This window comes from Drosophila persimilis, unplaced genomic scaffold (genome assembly GCF_003286085.1).
Source record: "Drosophila persimilis strain 14011-0111.01,24,50 unplaced genomic scaffold, DperRS2 tig00000000-arrow-pilon, whole genome shotgun sequence".
Classification (NCBI taxonomy): domain Eukaryota; kingdom Metazoa; phylum Arthropoda; class Insecta; order Diptera; family Drosophilidae; genus Drosophila; species Drosophila persimilis.
In genome coordinates, this window is record NW_020825288.1 from 23,265,581 (window position 1) to 23,286,553 (window position 20,973).

Genomic DNA, 20,973 nt, shown 5'->3' on the forward strand with positions numbered 1-20,973 from the left:
ATCATCATCATCATTTCGATTATTTAAGTTATTTTGTAAGTATTTTATTTGATTTTTTATGTTTGTTATGTTATGTTAATTTGATTAAAATGTCCTTTAATTTGGAATTTGATTTGATTTTCAAACGCTTCAATAATAACTTCTTGGCTCTTCTTTGGGTTTTTGTTTCGCAGCTTGTAAGATTCTTGGGATTCTTGGGATGCTTTGGTTTTTCTTTTTTCTTTTCTTGGTTTGTCGTAAATCAGTCTCAATTACAAATAAGTTGGTTATACATATAAGTACTTGGATTGTGTGTAAAAGTCGTAGAGTTGTTCTAAAAAATGTTGTTCCAAGGCAACGGAAGAAATCAAAATGCTGCACTCAAAAAAGGAGAGGGGGCACACGCAACATACTAGGTATCCTAGAGATCTCTTTTATCCATTATAATATCTACCGATCTACTGATCACTTAGGTCATCCGAGTCATGGAACTTGGGCGGAGGATCGACGCGTATGTCCAGTCCACAGGCATAGCGCTCGTACTCAATGGGTTCGCTCTCGTAGTCGGACAGAAAATCGGGATATGGCAGCTGCTGTCGGGGCGGTTGTCCCTCCTGCTGTTGCTGTTGCTGCTGCTGCTCCATGGTTCCTCCTCTGGGTGCTCCCCGTCTTATGGTACCCATGGATCCTGCTCCTCCTGCTGATCCCGATCCTGCTGCCACTGCACCAAAGCCACTGCAACTGTCTTCACTGGAGTTGGCCAGCTCATCAGAGAGACCTCCTCCTCGAGTCTCGTACTCGCTCTCCTCGGGATTGCAGTAGCTGCGTCCGTGGTAAGGCTGCGCCTGAGCCGCCGCACTCGAGGTGCTTGCTGCCATGGAATCCTCCCGCTTCAGGGTCCTCTTCTTGGTGCGGGCTGGCTTCACAGGCTGCCCGCTGGCCGGGGGCATCGGGTGATTGGCCGGCGCCGGGCGATCCACTAGGGCCTGGTACATGGGCTTCGTGATGTGCCCGAGTCGGTCGTAGCGCGGGAAGCCCATCTCATCTACGTTGTCGCTCATGTCGAGGCTCTCGAACTTTCCGCTGTACTGCGGATAGTCATCGTATTCATCCGTCTCTCCGCGCTCCAGCTCCTCGTCGAACTCCAGATACTGATCGTCGCGTTGGTACTGGGAGGAGTACTCGGAGCTTCCCGAGTCCATCTCGGGCATATACCCCTCCGAGCACTCTGAGCTCTCGGCCTGCTCCAGTAGTGCAGCGGCCGTCATGTTGGCCCTGATCCTCTTGGCCGGCAGCTGTCGCTTTTTGCGATAGCCGCGACTCCGTAGCTTTGGGTCCTGGCCCCTCACATCCAGGGAGCTGTCCGTGTCGTTGCCACTGGGAGGACTCTTCATGGAGGTGGCCACAGCTGCCGCGGTCAGCTGACCGCTGGTCGCCTTCCTGGGGGGCTTCTGCACCAGCTGATTAGGGGGTGACTCCGAGCTGAGGCTGCTCGAGTAGTAGGGTGAGCAGCGGATCAGCTTGTCCGCCCGCTGGGGCATGTGAGGAGAATAGGGTTCGGTGCTCTCGCTGTTCAGGGTATTGGTGGTCGTCGTGGTGTTGGTGGCCGAGGATGTGGAGTGCGCGTCGCGCTCCTCGTCAATCCGCATGGGCTGCTCCTGCGAAGACTGCTGCGACTTGCTCAGCATGTGCTCGTGGAAGGAGCTCGACTGCCGCAGCTGCTTGCTGCTAGTCTTGAAGTCTCGTATCTGGGTCTTCGACAGTGTTTTGTCGTCGTAGCTGTGATGCTTGGCTAGCGGCTTGGCTGGCGGTGCGCCCACATCTCCGGGCAGATCGCTGGGCGTCACAATCGGTGGCACAGTGGGCACCGGTGGAGGAGCTGCCTTTACGTGTGTTGGTACAGGAGGCGGCACCACTTTCTTGGCATTGGCATTGGCTTTGGCATTAGCCTCTTCCTCTGCCTCGGCGGCAGCGGCTGCCTGCTCTGCCAATCCTGGCTGCTTCATCTTGTTCAGGAGCGCCTGCATGATGGGACGGGTCACCGCTGGCTTGGGCTTTGTGGGTGGCTGTGGTGCCCGTGGCTTAGGGCGTACCTGCTGCGACTGTTGTGTCTGGATCTGAGTGGTGTTTAGTGCTCCCGCTGCAGTCGCAGCCGGAACTACCGCTCCGTGGAGTGGCACAAATTCCTGGCTCTGATACCGCTCCGTCAGCTTCTCCGTGTGCGCATACAAACGCTCCACGAAAGGCGACTCCGACTCGGAGCAGATCTCCTGGCTCTGGTAGAGTTTCGACATCATTTCCAAGGAACGTCGCTTGCGGGCCGCAGCACTGGTCTCGGGCTGTCCACTGGCGGTGCCTGTCAGTGGCGATATTTCAGTGTGCTCCTGACTGGATCGGCCCTGATTGCCATTGCTGCCACTGCGTCGGTGCACCTGCGGCAGGGAGCAGCGCTTTTCCTCGCTGGGCGATCCCAGCGAACCCTTGGCGCCCGACCCCACACGCTGCTGCTGCTTCAAAGGAGTGGCAGCCACGAGAGTGCGGCTACTGGAGGTGGACCAATCGCTGATCGTTTGGGCCATCTCCGTGAGCGTCAGGGTAGTGTCGTCGCTGCGCGTGGCCGATGTGGGTTCGCTCATCTTGTCCGTCTCCGAGTTTGAGAGCATGTCGTAGCGCAGGCCGTCGGAGGAGCCGTTGTCCCCGCTGAACTTGTGCGAGAAGCTGCCGCCGCTCTGCTCGTTCAAGCTCTCCGCGGACTTGTTGATGGAGCTCATGCTCGACTTGGTTTGGTTTGACTTTTCGCTCTTGGCGCACGACTGCGTGGACACGGCCGACAGGCTGTCGGATCCCGAGAGATTGGCATACTGACGCACAGTGTTAGTGCCCGTAGACCACTCCGAGATGCTCAGCCCAATGGAAGTGTCCTCAGAGTGGGAGCTGTGCGTGCACTTCTTGTGTTGCAGTCCCATTCGCACGGTGCCATCCAGATCTGTACCAATGGAACTGGTCTCCTCCTCGGAGTGGCTCGAGTGACTGCACTTCTTGCAGCTGCCGCCGCTGCTCAATCTCTTCTCGTAGTTCCGCCGCACTGTGGTCTGATCGTCCAAGTAGGTGGTGCTCGCGGACAGGATGTCGTCGATGGAGGTGTCCGAATTGTTTGATCCTCGCGACAATTTTCTCAAATGTGGATCGGGCGAGAGCTGCACCTTGATGGTGCCCGGCATAAAGACATCGTCGTTGGAGAAGAGCTCATCCTCGGAGAGTGGGCTCCTTGGAGCTGGCGAGCGTGTGGGCTGGGCTACAATCACCTCGGGGCTGGAGTTCTTGCGTGGTCCCGCCCTGGCCGTGGGCTGTGTGGACGCCGTACTGCAGCTGACGTTCAGCGAAGACGACAGACACGAGGCAGCACTCAGGGTGGAGCTGAGACAGCTGACCGTGTCGGGCTGGATTTGCTCGCTGCCAAAGTCCTTGTCCTCGAAGGCAGAGGACATAAGGTAGGCAGTTTCCTCGTAGGGCAGCACCTTGGCCACATCGGGCGGTCCATGGCCCTCTTCTTCGAGCAGCACCACTTGGTCGGCGCTCTGGGCTTCGCTGGCGTAGTACGTCTCAATGTTCTCCACGATGATAGGTGCACCGACAGTGCTCGAGGGAGGCGAGGGCCAGTCTACGGAGTCCTGGCTCTGTTGAAAGGACATGCTCGCCTTCCAGCAGAAAGACTTTGGCACGGGCTTGTCTAGATCCGGCATGGCATAGAGGCTATCTGGCGGCTTAACTGGCACATGATCGAAGGGGATCTCTGGCAGTGGCCAGTCCTCCGAGTCCTGGCTTCCCGCATTCGACAGACACATCAGAGTGTGCCGCTCCCCGTCGTCCCCATCCCCCTGCTGCTCATCCACATGGGTCACCGAGAAGCGTCCCGTGACGAGGGTCGGGGACTTTGGGTCGTTTATGCTGCCCAAACTGGAGAGACGATCCCCGGTGGCCGAGTCGCAGGGAATCTCCGGCATTTCAGCGGAGGTGCGACGATCGGCATCAGAGATATAGGCCAGATTGGTGTTGCTTCTCGAGTCAGAGCTGAGACTCGGCTGGTGGTCGGTGGAGCCCACCGACTCGTCTCGCATGCTCACAGAATGCGTGGAGGCCTTGCTCACGTCATCTTCCATGCTGGACTTCTCCGAGGCCGTGCTTCGCTCCGAGATGCGCGACAGGGTGCGGCCCAGAGTGAAGCCTGTGCTATAGCCGATGATGTCCGTTGGATTGACCCCGATTCCGCCAAGATTACTGGTCATCGCCGGGTAGCCGAATGTCGTGGGAAAGTCATTCAGATCGTCCTGGTAGCTAGTGTCGCTCTCATCCCTCTTTTGCTCGTCGGGGGACACCTCCTTCACGTCGCTGTCCGAGGAGTCGCGCAGGGGATGCTGCGCATCGTAGCGCTCGTATCCCCCATCCGTCTCCACGTGGTGCCAGGGATCGTCGGTGCTGGAGCTGTTTGAACTCTCGATAGGGAAGGGCTTCCAGGTGCTCTGCTGCTCCTTTGCGGCCAGGTCTCCGCGTCTCTGGGCAGCTCCCAGCGAGCCGGAGCTGCTCTCCGTCTCGAACGAGCCCCGCGACTCTACGCTCAGGGAACCCTTCGAGTCGAAGCTCGACTTCGACTCCTGGGAGCTGCGATCACTGCCAGATTTGCCCGGTTCCGCTTGGGTCACCGACAGCTTCTTCCCGGCATTCGCACGGGCGGGCTTCTCGATCCGCGGCGGCTTTCGCGATCCTCCCGAGCTCGATTCACTGTCCTCGGTCCGCTGCAGGATCTTGGCTATGCGCTCTTCAATCGGATCCAAGTAGGACTCTGTGCTGTTTCCCAGATCGATGGGACTCTGCTTCTCCAGCGTGGGAGTTGTTGGCTTCTTTCCTGGGATCAGTACTTTGGGTGGCTCGTTGGTGGGTGTCTGTTCATTGGATCCTCCAGCGGGTTCCTCCATTCCATCCTTGCCGGCGGCCACATCCAGCTGAAGCATTCTCTGCTTGAGCTCCTGGCACTTTTTGGCCTCCTCGTTTCCAAAGTCCTGTGAGATGCCCAGCGGGCGGGCTATGGAGCAGCTTACACTCGACTCCTCCTCGACGGAGCTCTTCTCCTTGCCTACCGACAGACTCCAATCCTGCTGCCGCTGGGGGCTGCTGTCCTTCTCGCCGCTAGTCCACGAATCAGAGCTCTTCGATCTGTCGCTCTGCTTCTCCAGGCTGTACTTTTTTTTGGTGTCCGAAGAGCTTCCGGTGTACTTCTCGAAAGTCTCCAGCACGGACTTCTCAATCATGGGACTTGCATTTGGTGGCGTCACCAGTATGTTTAGTTCCGACGTGGGTGTGGCACAATTCGAGTACTCCAAAGGGTTCGCATCCTCCAGAGTGGCCTGCGTCTCGAGTATGTTCCGATCGGGCTCTAAGGTGCGCGGTTCATTCTCAGAGGTGTCCGATCCAATAAACTCGTCGCATTCTACGGTCATCCAGGAGCCCGTCTCGTCGCTGCGACTTCGGTCGAGACTCAGACGATTCGTGTCCTGCCTTCCGACCTTCAAGTGCCGTCGCTCCGAGGAGTTGTCGTCCTCCTCAATGGAGGGCTCTTCGCACTCGATGGTGGGCACGCGATGAGGGTAACCTTCCGTCCCAGGCACCGGGGACTTGCTGGCTGGAGAATGGCTGTCATCGGCCGATACGAAAGAGTCTAGGCTCTCGGCGGTGGAGGCCTTGCGACTGTGGGTGCACTCGCTGTCGCGGGCATCCTCGGAGGGCAGCGAACGCTTTAGTATCTCCAGCGAACGACGCTCCGAGATCACGGCCTGCATGTCAATATCCTCCTGGACATTGTACTGATGGGCGAACATGCGGCGGTCTCCTATGGCGCTACGCGCCACAGGAGCGGGCTTCTCTTCGCTCTTTTTGGTCGCAGCTTCAGCGGCAGCAGCCGTCTGTTGCCTCTTGTCGTCTAGGCTGCGCGCCTTAATGTCCGTGCCGAGGTAGTGGTGCTCGGCAGGTCGCTCCAGACTGTTCGACTTTCCATCGATCTTCTTGTGGACGACACTGCCCTCGATCCTCTGCTTAATCTCCTGCGCCTTAGCTATTTTCTTGGGCGACTTGATGAGCATGTCCTCGGGCACATCTGACTTCTCCGAGTCCTCGAAGGACTTGTTGCGATCCTCGAAGCTGCGATTGGCCTTGTCCAGCTTGTCGGGGCTGCGTCCCTCGTCGAAGCTGCGACTAAACTTCACCAGCGATGTGTCAAGCTTTCGAGGAGCCTTGGCGATCAGCACGTGATCCTCGGCCTTGGACTTGAACTCCGTTTCGATAATTATCTTGTCACCGTCGGTCTTCACCAGAATCTTGTCCTCTGGCGCAGGGAACGCAGGCAGTGCGTCCTTGACGGGACTTAGCATGGTAATGGTCTGCTTCATGGCCGATTCGTAGAGCTTCTGCTGTCGCTCCTTGCGCTTGGCAATATCCGCTTCGGTCTCCTCCTGCGACTTGCTCTTGTCCTTGCTCAAACGCCGCATGTCAATGGAGCGGGGTCGCTCCTTTGGACTGGACTTCTTGCTTCCACCGCGGCCATCCCTGCCTTTAATGTCATCCGCACTGGTGCGTCGCGACTCGGGACGGCTGCGGGATACGGGCCTTCCTTTATAGGGCTCCGAGGTCTTGAGCTTTCCCTTGCCCGTGCTCTCGATGCTACTGGCCCGGGACACACCGGGAGAGGTCTTGCGCGAGCTGTTCGCCGAGCTGTAGGGCGACCAGTCCGTGAAGCGGTATTTGGGAATGTTCAATATGAGATGGTCCCCGCTCTTGAGCCTCGTCTTAGACTTTTTCTTGTCCTTGATTTTGACGCCCTGGAGGGCTATTTTCTCGATGTACTTTAGCTGATTCAGGAGCTGCACCTCCTCGCTGTCGATGGTCACGGCACTGAGTAGCGAGTCCTTGCCATGGGCATTGTTGTAGCTGCTCTGCGTGGGAATGGACCCGCCGCAGGAATGAACGCTGTCCGCGTTGTCATCGTCCTGCGCCGCCGTTTGATTAGCACGCTCCAGGGATTTTTCCTCGAGGATCTCGGCCTCCTCCTCGAAACCCACAGTGTCGTCCTTAGAGGAGAATGCATTCATGGGCGGCAGACGATGCAGAGAGATCACTGGGGTGTCCAGGCTCTTAGTGCGACGGTCTGCCGTCGGCGACTGCACCTGCGTGGCCTTCTGACGCTGAAGCGATACTGATCCCTCAGACAGATTGAGTCGAGCGTGGGCAAACAGGATCGGGGCATGGCCCTTGGACCGCAGCACAATCGAGGAGTCGATGATCTCCTCCATCATCTTGACCTTGGACTTGGCCGCCTGCGATCCGCTGGCCGTCTGCTTCTTGAGCGTGTAGTCAATGTCTGAGCCGGTGATCTTCTCCTCGTGGCACGTCTCGTAGATGTCGTCGTTGCTGCGGAAGAACTCGGCATGCTCCAGTATCGGCGAGGGGATGTTCTCGTTTCGCTGATAGTCATTGGTGCACTCGTCCATGCGTCCGCGCATCGGCACATGTGGTTCGTCCTCCGAGGAGGGTATCGAAATGGAGCGTTCCGAAATGCGCCTCAGTTCCGTGGCATTGGCATACTGTGGATCCAATTTCTGGGTGTGATAGCGACTCTCCAGATCGGCCAGGCGACGGCATTGCGGGGGCGAGCCTTCGATCTCGGTGGAGCTCATGGTCTGGCCGCGTCCCCAGGCGGCTGAGATGAGTCGACTCTGTTCGATGCGCAGGATCGATTCGATCTCTTTGCGCGACTGTGGGGGCGAGAACTCCAGCCGGTCGGGGATGGCCTCAGCCGAGCCAAAGACGTCATCAGAGTCAAGACTCTCGTCGTCTGACGAGAACGAGGTGATGCGAGTCTTGCCATGCTTCTTCGACTTGACCCCCGACTTGGTTTTCGGTATGACACGCGGCTTGTTGGCCTTGCGGGCATTCGCTTGCAGCTCCTTGCGAAGGCTCTGGATGAGCTCCATCTGCTTCTGCTCGAGCTTCTGCTGCTGCTGCATGCTCTCGGTCCGCGAGCTGGTGGCCGAGTCACTCTCGATCTGGCTTAGCTTCTTGTTGAGTTTCTCCAGCGTGGAGGCGTCCATCTGCTTGGTGATGTCCCGCTTGGGCGAGGACAGCTGTATGGTCGGGATGGTCTTGTCGATCTCCAGGGTGATCGGATCCACCTTGGACAGATCAATGTTCTGCGTGAACAGGAACTCTTTGGTCTCTGCGGGTAGGAGGCTGTCCAGGATGTCAGGCAAGAAGTCCCCTCCCATTACTGGCAGCACTGGAGCACTGGCCTTTGGTGACTTTGGTGACTTGGGAGACTTGGGGGATTTGGGGGACTTTGGAGACTTGGGCGACTTGGGCTTCGTGTGCTTCTTCTCGCTGGGAGAAGGCGCAGTGCCGTTCATGATGTGCCGCTTGTGCAGGACATAGGGTATGTCCTCCTTCAGGACCTTGGTGAAGCGACGCTCGTAGTCGCGGAAGAAGCTCTTAGGCAGCTCGAACCCTGTCTTTGGCAGCTCCTGCTGGGTGGGAGTGCCGCCTCCATCGTAACATTTGGGTATCTCAAAGTTTCCATGCGCCTTGCACAGCGGCGGGGCACTCGGTATCTGCTTGTAGATATAATCCTCGTCGCTAGAGTTTGAGTCCGCCGGGGTGAGATCGATGGACTTCTGGTGCATGAGGACATGGCGACGGGAGTTGCTGCCGAGGCGCGCACGATTGGCCAGCGAGTTGGGATCGCTCTTGGTGCGCTCCACGGTGGCGTGGCTGTAGCTAAGAGGCACCATTATGGGGTTGTACTCCTCGAAGTGCGTCTTGGCCATCAGCTCCTCCTTGCGCGTGATCTTCTGGTGGGCCATGATGCGGGCCTGCTGCTTCTCAAACTCCGATATCAGCTCGGGCGTAAGCGGATATTCGGGACTCTGTTTGGACTCTTTATCTTTTGGCTGGCCTTCCCACTGCTTGGTGTACTTCTGGATGCACTCGATCCGATCCTGGTCAAAGCTGAAGATGTTTTCGCTGTCGGAGCGCCGTCGGAAGGCGGAGATCTTGCACGACTGCGAGTTGCTTTTGCGGAAGGTCGTCTGCTCAAGCGATTCACCCGTCTGGAAGTCCTTCTCCTTGCAACGCATGCCCGAAGCTGGTGTCGACACCGATTCGGGTGATTTGGCGCCGAAGGACTTGGCATTCCGCTCGATCTCCACGTTCTGGAGGCTAATCGAGTGTACCTTTGAGGTCTTGTGGGTCTTGTTGCTGGGGAACGTCGAGTACGTGTCCCTGCTGTCGTAGAACGAGCTGTTCGCCGTCGAGCTGTGGGTGTCCGAGAGTAGGCAGTCGTGGCTCTTGACCTTGGGGCGGGAGTAGAGACCCTCGGGGGCCTCTGCCACGACACCGCCCCCCTCCACGGCGTCGTAGTAGTCGCTCTTGGAGTCCTGTGAGGACTGGGCGAACTTGTCGTAGAGGTCCTTTTTGTTGAACTGCTTGACCTTCTTGCAGGTGGTCGTGGGCATCTCGTAGTTGCGCCCAAAGCAGTCCCCGACCAGCGACTCCTTCGAGTCCTGACTGGAAGCCACCGAGGTCTTGCTCTTGGTGGTCTCACGCGACTTCTTGCTGTCCGTGTGGTAGAGGCTGTCGCGCGACTTCTTACTGGAGTCGGAGCTGCGCGAGATCTTCGTCTCGAACATCTCGCTCTGGCTCTCCTGGCTGGAGGTGCGCGTGAGAGCCTCCTGGATCTTCTTGTAGAAGTTCCCGTCCGACTTCACGGACAGCTTCTCGCGCGGCAGATAGCGCGGATCTTCGGCGTCCCAGATCTCGTTCATTATGTCCGCCGCGGACTTGGACTTCACATCAATAGCCGATCGGTACTTGGGCTGCTCCGATACGGACTCATCGTCGCTGGGGATATAGTTGCCAGAGTCCAGGGAACAGGAGCGCATGTGGTCCTCGGAGCGACCGCGACCGCTGAAAAAGTCAATGTCGTACTTCTCCAGCAGCTCGTAGCTGTCCTGCGAGATATCATCCTGAGACCCCGAGTAGTCCAGGTGCTGTCCATGGTGCCGCTTGTCTTGGGCGTTGTACGTGCTGCCCGGATAGCTCGAGGAGTAGACCTTGCTCTGCGGCAGCGGGGAGAAGTCCTGGTGGGCGTCGATCGAATGGTTCTTGGTGATGTACAGCGAATGGCGCGAGTCGTCGTACCGCGTGACAGGCGAATCGATGCGGTTTGAGGAGAGGAACTCCTTGTCAAGAACCGTCATGGGCTTAGGATGTTCTCGGTCGTAATAGGTGCTGCTGTAACGCTCGAACAGATCCTTGCACGAGCTGCTCTTCAGCCAGGACTCGCGTTCCACCTGATCGTAGATATTCTCTCCATCGACATCAGCATCCTCCTCATCCTCCTCCTCGTCGTCCATGTAGTGGGCGGCCGCCTCCTCAGGCTTCACAAACTGTGCCGTCGAATAGAGATTGCCCGAGGACAACTGATACTCGAGCTTCTCCGAAGAGGAGGACTGGCGCGGCGGCGGCAGATTGCCGACCGAATGGTGGGTGATGTAGTGACTGTCGTACGAGTCCACCGAATCCACCCCGGAGAGCTCCGAGTTGCGGGGCAACGAGTGCGTGTGCCTCGAGCTCTGAGAGTCCATCGAGGGCGTCAGATAGTTCTCCGACTGCGCCAGCTTCACCCTCTCGCTCTGGCCAGCATAGCGCTTCGTGCCGAAGCCAGTGCCAAAGTATGAGGAGGAAGACGACTCCGAGGGATGATTGAGATCGTTGTGGTACTGATTGTAGCTCATACCGTTGTAGTTCCGCTCCTGGAGTACAGACGCCGCGTAGGCAGAAGTGCTGGGCTGCTGTAGCAGTGGTGGGCCGACTCCGCCTCCCATCTGCTTGGCCCTGGCATACTGGATGATGGACTGATCAATGAACTCATCGCTAAAGTGCTTCTCGCGTGTCTTAGACTTGGCCTTGCGATTGACCGTCGCGTAGATGTCGTTGCGCTCGTTCAGATTGAGGTGTTCGCTGTTGGAGATCTTATGCTCCTGTGCATGTGGCAGGGTGCTGTGAAAGTCTGGATATTTGTAGTGGCCCATGTCGTTGATGTCGGTGTAGATGATGTTGTCGGTCTCCGTTTCGGTTGAGTTGGCATTGGCGTTGGCGTTGTTCAACATGCACTGCTTAGACATCGAATAATTGGTACTGCTATAATGGACTGGGGTGACAGTTTGCGACTGGGACTCCTGTGACCGAAGCGGCTGACGATGGGCACTGGCCGAGGCCAAGGCCGAGGCCGATGTTCCCGATGCCAAGGCCGATGCTGCCGCCGCTGATGCTCCCGTTATAGTCTCCCGATTGATGGTAGATGCTGTCAAGTCCGAATCCGCTTCCTCCTCGACTAATTCCTCCTCCTCCCCCATAGGCTCCTCCTCCGCCTCCTCCTCCGTGTCCGCAGGACCCAGGAATTCCTCCTCCTCCTCCTCCAATTCCATGGAGCTGCTGAGATCCACCGAATGACCCCCCACCAATGTGCTGTGTGGCATAGTGTTGTTGTTGTTGATGCTGATGCTGGGATTGGCATTGGGATTGGCATTGTGGGTGCTGTGGGTGCTGATGCTGATGAGCTGCGGCGACGCAGGGACAAACGCCTGGGATCCCACTGAGACTCGACGAGGGGTGCTGCTGCTGTACAAGTGGGACAAGTGGCTCAGACCTGCATAGGCGCGCAGAGAGCAGCAATCAGACAGAGAGTTAGCAATCAATCAATTATGATCATATGTGGGACGTGGTAAAACGAAAGCCAAACCGAAATCATACCGAACACAAGGGATCACAAATCAAAACACTGAAAACGAAAGTGGGTTAAGGCCATTCTCTCCTTGAAATGCCAGAGAATTATACAATTCTTACAAAACTCAAGGCTAGAAATAACTTAGGCTTAAAAATATAACGGAGGTTGGAACTAGAGGTCTTCATGATGCTCAAAATGGATTGAAATAAAGTCCTACACCGATAGAGTTTGACTGAGGATGAGCACAGGCAAAGGATGGCATTTAGCGTATCACTTGGGGTTGTGCGGAGAGCTCCGAGTTCCGTTTTCGATGGATTAGCTCCCAGTCCGCTTGATCTTGTCCGATCAATAAGTCGCAGTGATTCGAGGGCATTCAACTTTGCACCTGGTACGAAATTGTTAAGGGCTCCCTTGATATCAAGAAAAGCTTTTAAGGAGATTTCTTGAGATTTAGAGATTCTCTACCACCGAAATTACTTCATAGAGTGCCATTTCTGGAAGCCAGGTTGTGCGCCTGACAGCATCCGAGCATTTAGGGAAAGTTTTCATAAAATAATTCCTTCATTTCGTCGTGTGCGCTCATTCTCCTTCATTCTAACTCATTGAACGCCGAATGCTGGGAGACTCAATACACATTCGCAGTCATATCGACTTGTTTCATTGTGTGCCTCGGACTCACTTAATTCAATTCAATTAGAAGGCATACTATTGGGCTTGTGTTGGGAGTGAAGCCACGCAGATCTCTAGTTGGAATCTCCCGTTGAAGGGAAAACATCATGCAACATCTAAAACTAAAGACTAAGAATTCCCAGTGAGTGTCATTCCACTTTCTTACGGGATTTAAATTATACAACTACAACTAAATTAAGTCTAAGAATGTCTTAAATCATAAATGTAATCTAAAACTATAAAATCCTTCTATTCTTAGATGAAAAAGTAAATCATATTATAAAATCTATTGCGCGGATGTTAAATCCACACCTTAAATGGTTTAGAAATCATTGTATAATTACAAAATTATCTCTAGGAATCGCTTAAATCATATGAAAATATAATTAACAATAATCTTGGGCTTAAGAACCAACTTAAATGGAGGTAGAGGTTGATGCACTCCTGTGGCAGCACTCACCTAAATTGTGATCGCCTGGATGCGCACGAGCCTGATCGGGAGCGTTGCGTGGCGGTGGCTGTGGCTGTGGCTGATGGTGGCTGCTGCTGTGGCTGGGCGAAGTCCACGATTGCGGACCCTGTGGTGAAAGCGAGCGGTTCGAATTCATTTGGTCCATAGCCACTGCCGAGTGGAGTTGACGATCCGCCGCCGAGCATGCCGCCGCTTCCTCCTGCGAGGTTGGCGATTCCGCTGCATAGTTCTTCGTCTGATAGATCTCCACCTGGGCTGCTGTGACCTGAAAAAAGCAATAATTAGATGCAGAACTAGAGGGTTTATTGTAGAGACTAACTTGAGAACGCATGTGGTCGATAGGATTGTCGCGTCGGCGATCCAAGGTATCCGCTGCCTTCTTCGTCAGAGAAGGGGTCATCGAGTCGCTGCATTGATTGCGATAGTCCCATGTCGCTGTAGAGATCCCAAATTAAAATCGAAAACATTACAAATCATACAGGACATAGCATATAGAAGACTAGAAGAAGAAGAACTCGAATCGACTACACGCACAACACAGATAGCATATAGAAGGCACGTGCGTGCCTTCTGCCGCACATTCATCATCAGCTAAGGCGACAGAACCGAAAGGCATATAACTCAAGAATGGAACTCAAAAATCGAAATAATCAAATCAGAAATCAGAAAATCGAATACATTGAATACTTGAATAGTTGAGAACGCATGTTGTAACAAAATAAATACAAACCAGTGTCAATTGGGAGTAGGGGATTGGCTGAAATGCTGGAATTCACATACGTATGCGATTGACTTCGGCTACTAGCATTCAGTGGCCCTTGCCGGAATGACTGAGACCTGCAGCAAAAGAAAAGACAAGAGGATACCACGCTTTATATATTTTCACATGCTTGTTTTTTTTTTTCTTTAGTGTTTTTTTTTTTTGGGTTTAGCTTTAGTTTTAGTTTTTTCATTTTGGGGGTTTAGTTTTTGGAGAGATTTAGTTTGTTTAGCACAGTTTTTAGTTTATAGTTAGAAAGTTGTTCAGTTTGAGAGCTCAGAGGGGCGTCAGTTAAAAGTATAACGAACACAAGACACAACAAAACTTAAGAGAGTTTCAAAAGTTAAGGATTAGTAAACAACTAGAAAACAGAACTTGGAATAAAACACAACACAATATCCATTATCATAGGCAACTACTGGGGAGGGGTCTGGTTCCTTAAAGGAAGTCTCGGATCTCATAGGTGGATTACTCCTATGTGGGTTTATTATTATATTTATAGAGTATACCAAACATTATCGAATTCAAAAGTTTCTAAACTCTAAGGAATCGCACACGACTAATAAACTACACATTGAAGTGGGAGAAATGGTTGGGGAGGAGTCTTATGAACTACATTATGCTTGTAGGTACAGTCTAAACAAAACACACACAAAATTGTACGACAAAAGCAGCATTTTATTAAGTATTTTCGAGTGCAGGGCAAACCAAAGATGAGAACCACAATGATTAGCGATGATTTGTTAGAGCTATTCCATGAAATAGTCAGAAATGAATGATATACATACGCGAATATTATAGTACACAAAAGATGAACGCCAATTTTTGGATAATTTATAATAATGGTCTCTAGTTGATTTGTGGTTCACACTCTCACATACACACACACACACACACAGGCACACATACAGATTTGTTAGTGAGGGGAAATCATAAATGGAATATACATTGGAAAATAAATTGGAAATCAAGAATGATTGTAATTGAAATGCTCGTCATTGCTCTGCTGTACATATCGACTAAATTTTGGTATTTTTTTGGGTTTTTCTTTGGGGTTTTTTGTTCTTTACTATTTGTATGCAAAGGTTTGGTTTTTAGTTTGTTTTTGTGCTTTTGTACCAATTGGTTTTTTAGATCCTCTTCTCTTTTCTAAAGCGCGCCACCAACATTTCGACCAAGTTATAGAGTTTTTTGTGGTGTTCTTTTTTCTTGTGGGGGTGGGGTTTTCTTTTGTGGGTTTTACGGAAACATAAATTGATTGATTTTAGAATTAACAACAAATAAAAACGAATATACAAATGTTGTAAAGAAGTGTAAAAGAAAGAACGAACAAACGAATGGATCTATCGATCGACGATGCAAACGATCGAGCGAACGAGTCGAGTTTTTGGATGAGAACGGAATCTGGATGAATTGGCAAATGTAGGCTGATGAATATATTATTATTTGCTTATAAAATATATATATATATAGATAGAATATTTGATATTTTGTTAGATCTTGATTTGGAAGGATTAATTTGATTTTTGGTTAAGGAAATATACGATTATAAGCTGCAAAAGCCAAAAATATCATAAATTCCATCTCAACCAAACAAAATCGTTAAAGACAAAAGATAAAGGGGGAAAATTGTCAAAGAAAAACACAAACTTTTGCCAGAGTAAGTTTTGATTCACAAAGAAAGAAAGTAAGTCGAAAGCTCCCCTACCTTTGGAAGTTCTGCCGCTTCACATAATTCTCGCGTACAAACTCGATGATCTGTTTCTGCGTCTTGCCACTATAGCTGTAAGGGAAAACGCCAAGGCATTAGAAACCATAACAACATACATTTGTATATATTCTTAAAGATATTCCTACCGAAAAGAGCTGCCACGTGAGAGGACACGTGTCTTCCGCCTGGGGGTATTTTGTACTGCGGTACAGCGAAAGAATCCATGATTCTCGACGCATTTCTTCCAAAAGTTTTTGCACTCATTGCGACCCTCGAAGAAGAATTCCACCGTGTCTTTGTAATAGCCCTGGAATGTACACAAATAGCAATCAATATGATCCTACAAATGATCTTAAAGCCCGTATTTACATATCCCTCTGGATGCAGTTTCACCAGAAAACGTTTGCGCTTGAAAGATATCTTTCGTATCTTGGCCCACGAGAAGGTATTTATGCGCGTTATGTTCTGAAAGACGGTGATGCCCATATGGGCGACCGCAAGATTGAGTGGCACGCCTTCCACATCCTTTCCCGGGTGCATTTTCATGCCATAAAGCTCACAACGTCGTGCGGTCTCCAGGAGATTAAGATCTGCCTCCGCTGGGGATTGTCCGCTATCGAAACAGAGTGGAACAGGGTGCAAAATATATTAGAAATGTTCTGGGCAGCTCCATAATGATAGTCTTACACATGCTTCTTGTGGTTCTCCATTATCTTCCGCTGCACGCTGGCATCCTGATGGGGCACAAAGCGGTACGAAGATAGATACGTATGGTCCGGATAGTCCTCGGGCACAAAGTCCCCGCACGAGGCCTGTACAATGTAGCTGGCCATCAGGGCGGCCGTATTATCGTTGCACTGTAGACTTCCTGTGGCCAAATCCCGTTTGATTTGCAAGCAGAACAGATACCTAAAATGAATACATTCAGCCTTCGATTCTCTGTGGAGATTTCAGATGTTCCCGATATACCTGGTATACTCCTCTTCTAGTTGCGCTGGATCTGGCGTATAGAACTTGATGCAGAAGCGCAGCACGGGATCGACGAGCGAGAGGCCCACCTGGCGATTCATTGGCTTCTCCAGGTCCAGCCAGTATTTGGTATGTGTGGACATTTCCTGGTACTCCAATCCGAAATAGTCCGCCTCGAGTAGGTTTAACTGACGGCAAACTTGCTCGAAGAGCACACGACCCAAAGCTTTGGCCTGGAAAATAACACAAGAAATTGGATTTAATCGATGGAATCAACCCAAAGCATTGTGTGAAGGATCTTTCTACTTTTTTGCGGAAGAAACAGCTCAAAATACCATTTAAGAGAGATCTAAAATATCGTCTTTAGGATTCGAGGAACACCTAAGACATTGGCTTTAATTGGTTGCGTCGTGCACACGACATTTATGTTGTTTTTGAAGTTCTAGGGCATTTTCTCTTGCCGCATTCGCTTGTAGAGCGTCAGGCAGCAGGGACGAGCCCTGGTCTTCAGAACTTTCACATTTATAGGGAATTACCTATTCAAAGTACCACCTAGGAGACGCTTTCATGCATTTTTTCCTTATCCAAGACCTGTCCAAAAGAACCACTTCAATGCAAACCCCAAAAGCCTTGCCACACCACTTTTCAATGTCAGGTCTGCAATTAAATGGCAGGCATGCAGGCCCAATTTCGACAAGCCACGGGGGCTCCATGAGGTGGGAGACTCCTGCCTCTCCGCTAGCGTCTTGGTCTTGGCACACTCATTGAGCTCGTTAAAATCTAATCTAGCATGCAGTTTTCAGATCATCTCAGACGACCACAACGACCGGCCCGCCGCACGACAAATGCTTTTTGTGGGGGCGGGCGCTGCAGCGTCTGATTGCATTTGAATAAATTTCAATTGAGTTTGACGCCTGGGCTTGGGCTTGGGCCACACTTCGCCACTTCTGGGAGCAAGTGGAAAAAACTGGGCCAGCTTGTCTCAGGCCGCAATTAAGTCATATACAAATAATTTGGGTCGTCGCGTTTTGCCAGCGAGGGGTTTGCATATTTTATGAACTATGTATGTGTCGTATTCATATTTCGAATTCAGGCGAATGATTTATGTGGTTCCAGCATTTAAATTGCTGTCGGGAGAGCAGTTGCCTACTTCGAATTTATGGCATATCAAACAGAAATGTTCATCATGTAGAGCCGCTCCCTAAGCCCACCCCTTAAACCTTTCCTCTAATTACTTTCAGGGATTAGCAGGCAAATGAGTAAAACAGCTAATGGGCCATTAAATCCTTGGTCCTAACACCTATTAGGAATCCAATTTCAATTTGCTAATCCTCTTACGTCAGGCCATGTGTGTGCCCTGTGACTCGTGGAATATGTATATTAATTTTTGGATCGGGAAGCAAGGAGATTGCTGCTCCACAGCTGTCTCCACGCTTGATCTAGCGCTGGCCAATCAAGGAAAGTGCTTTGTCAGTTTTATTCCAAACGAAGCCAAGGAACCCCGTTCCTCCCAGGCCACAGGACTCAGGACACACAATCTATCAGAGTGTGAAATGTTCCGCAAGGAGTGCCAAAATGTTATTAAACCCTCTCTGTTCTCTCCATTTGAATATTTTATGGCTCTCATGCATATGTATACTCGTCGTATAGAAATGTAAACCCAGATATTAAGGACAACAAATTTGTTGGCAAACGACCAAAATGCTTTTGCGGCTTTCAGGCGCATAAATCGAACGAACAGAACCCAAACAGAATTGGGCGTGGTCAGGACAGGACATGGCGTGGTCCGGACAGGACATCCTATTAAATAAAGATACTCGTAAAAGCCCTAAAAAGATAAAACGGAACGGCCATATGCGGCAGTTTTTCGCAGCTTCCGTTTTCCATGTGATATGAAATAATCAGTAAAAATAAATACAAATAAAATAAAAGCTCGCAGGGAGAACAAAGGAAATTACTGATGCATTCGTTATGAGTGGAATTCAGTTTAAATTTTTGCCAAAGAGTTCTCAGTGCTACAACCCGAAATCCCCCATTCGTCGGAACTGGAAACGCCTTCAATTGAACAATATTTGCAGCTTAGAAGCCTGTAGAAGCGGCTAGAACATCTCTCTTACTTTGACAGAATAAATCTCGGAGAAATTAAATCGGTTTATTCCCAATAAATGATCAACTATTTCAGCCTCATATTTATCTTATTTTCCAGCAAATAGCAAAATAATATTTAAGCGCTCATTAAAGCTCCTCCTTTTTGTGAAACAAAAACCCCAAAAACCGAACCGAAAACCAACAGCAAAATGAAAACCCCAAAAACCGACAGAAACCGACAGCAAATCCATGTCATGGAGGCCACAATTAAATTTTCATTTTAGTTTTCCCATTCAGCTGTCGACGAAGCAAACCCGAGCCGAACTCCCCAATGGCCCCCCATAGAACTCACAGCGAAAAACTTTGTTATAACCCTGTTAATGCAATTTATGGCACTTGCCACTTGCCACTTGCCACTTACCACAAATGCAATTTACAGGCTCGAAAAACTAAAATGTTATTTGGCAAATTTTCGACAATTGTTGTGCCAATTCTGGGAGGGACATTTTTAATTAATTCGACAAACAAGAGAAAAATGATGACAAGAGCCACAAGAGCATGGATGCAGATACATCAGGGTAGAATGCAGGACATTTTCCCAGGAGATGCAGTGTACGAAAGACCTTTGTTGGGGGACACAGCCACGCCCATAGCCTTTTTATGGGGCTACTCCCCAAAAGCATTTATCCTTTAAGGGCAATTCCTGTCTACTACACGGCTCTCCTCCGCCTCTTGGCCGGCTACAAAACAAACCAATTAACTTTGGCGACTTCTGCAGGCTGGGAAGAGCGGAAATGGCAAAACGACAGGAAGCTTTTCAATGCAAACAAGCCTCTCGCAAAACCCTCGCCATTTCCCCATCCCCCCCCCCATATGCCAAAAGTTGGCCCACAATTGTCGGCTGTTCAATTTGTCGCTGTGTCGAGAGGAGGAAGCAACAGCAGCGGTGGCATAGCCAGGGCCAGGAACTGCAAGAGGCAGGTGTCGTCCTCTAGGAGGGAGCTGCACATGCGGGCGCTTCCAATCCCCGTGTCATAGCCGGCATTGTCCTTGCCTATTGAGTGGGGCCTTTAGCCCTAACCCTAACCCTAAGCCCCCCCATTGATATTGCTGCCAAGTCCCTGAGCTGCGGGCTCTCCGGTCCTCGAATGGCAAACTTTCTTCGGTAACCAGAAAAGTTGAGAATGTCTTTTCAAAGAGCTCTGGAGTTTAGACGAAAATATGTTTTGGTTCGGAATAACTTTTTGGCAAGTACGTAATGCTTGTTGAATGGAAAAAGGTTTATTACTACGACACTGACTCTGAGGATGTGTCCATAAATAGAAGGAATTGGCAATGTCTTAGATCTAGAGATTACTCGTAGCCCACCAAAAAGGATCGTATGCTCCGAAAGCGAGGAATTCTGGGACTAGGAATACACTATGCGATGATTGTGAATTATCCAAAAAGTAAGCCAAGAAATCAAACCGAAAGTATGTGCCTTCTAGCCAATGAAAATCGTCTGTTCATTGCGATCTTTGATGATTCAAGTTTCTGCAATTAAATCCCATTCAACTACCGACAAAGAACCCCGACATTGTACAATAAATGCCTCAATTATTTGCGTCATAATTTAATAAAGTTCTCGGAGAATGCTCTGCAGTGTTCCAGTGTTCCTGCGCTATCAGCACAACGTTCTCCACGCTGGAAGATAAGCTTTTAAGAATGTTTGCACACACCAGACAGCCAGGCAGGCAGAGTGCTTTTGTTTGCTAAATATATGAAATGGCGTCAGGATAAGGCATTGAGAGGTGAGGCTCTTAAGGTAGAGTGTAAAACATTAAACTTTTGGCAGCCGCAGAAGAAAAAATCCCAGAAGTTATTCGCTCCGAGCTCTGGCATTCACGAAAACATTTCAATTGCAAACATTTTTGGCCACATTCTTCTTTGGGGAAGTTTACATTTGTAAAGTTTGAGTGCTATTTTTCATGGACCACATGACCGACAAGGTCTGCCACATCCTCAGAGGCACAGCCACAGCCACATTATCGTTTACAAGCCACACAATCCATTAGGAGCCTTGATTAATAATGCAGTTGTTGACCAAGACCAGGCCACATACTCGTATTCATTTCTATTTAAGGGCCAACATGCGATGGAGAAAACGGTTCTGCAACTGATATTATGGCTACACCACACAGCGGCGAAGCACCGGGAGAAGGGCGAAAGGGTTGCAGGGTGCCTTGGGGGATGGGGTTTCTATTTTTAAAAATGTAACCATGTCAATATATATTACGTATACGCAATGCACAGCGAAAGAAGTGCACGTCACAGCAGAAATTGTAACGTGATTGAATTTTTAATACCAGTCGGAGCTCAAGGAGAGCTTTTCGCGTCGAGTATGGACATGGACCGATGATATAAGCACAATGCCATGTGAGAGGTTTGAAGAGCTTTGAGCGGTTGATAATGGAACTGCTTTGATTTTCCGTAACATTTACAAGCGTTTTATTTGGTTT

General features: G+C 50.9%; 1 protein-coding gene across 3 annotated transcripts in view; it reads right to left on the bottom strand.

The window, feature by feature from the left end:
- LOC6591800 (FERM, ARHGEF and pleckstrin domain-containing protein 2) overlaps nt 1-20,973 on the bottom strand; it is a 37,956-nt gene that overhangs the window by 4,661 nt on the left and 12,322 nt on the right. The window contains exons 3-11 of one of the 3 annotated variants that reach the window (XM_002017225.2): nt 16,388-16,620; nt 16,106-16,327; nt 15,788-16,031; nt 15,565-15,725; nt 15,416-15,490; nt 13,678-13,784; nt 13,267-13,382; nt 12,936-13,212; nt 71-11,728 (exon numbers count right to left, since the gene is read on the bottom strand). In XM_002017225.2, the coding sequence (XP_002017261.2) occupies nt 438-11,728; nt 12,936-13,212; nt 13,267-13,382; nt 13,678-13,784; nt 15,416-15,490; nt 15,565-15,725; nt 15,788-16,031; nt 16,106-16,327; nt 16,388-16,620 (12,726 nt within the window). In that variant the 3' untranslated portion in view covers nt 71-437. Of the gene's footprint in view, nt 1-70; nt 11,729-12,935; nt 13,213-13,266; nt 13,383-13,677; nt 13,785-15,415; nt 15,491-15,564; nt 15,726-15,787; nt 16,032-16,105; nt 16,328-16,387; nt 16,621-20,973 lie in introns of those variants that run through there. The other 2 variants (XM_026985411.1, XM_026985457.1) reach the window with 2 other exon arrangements.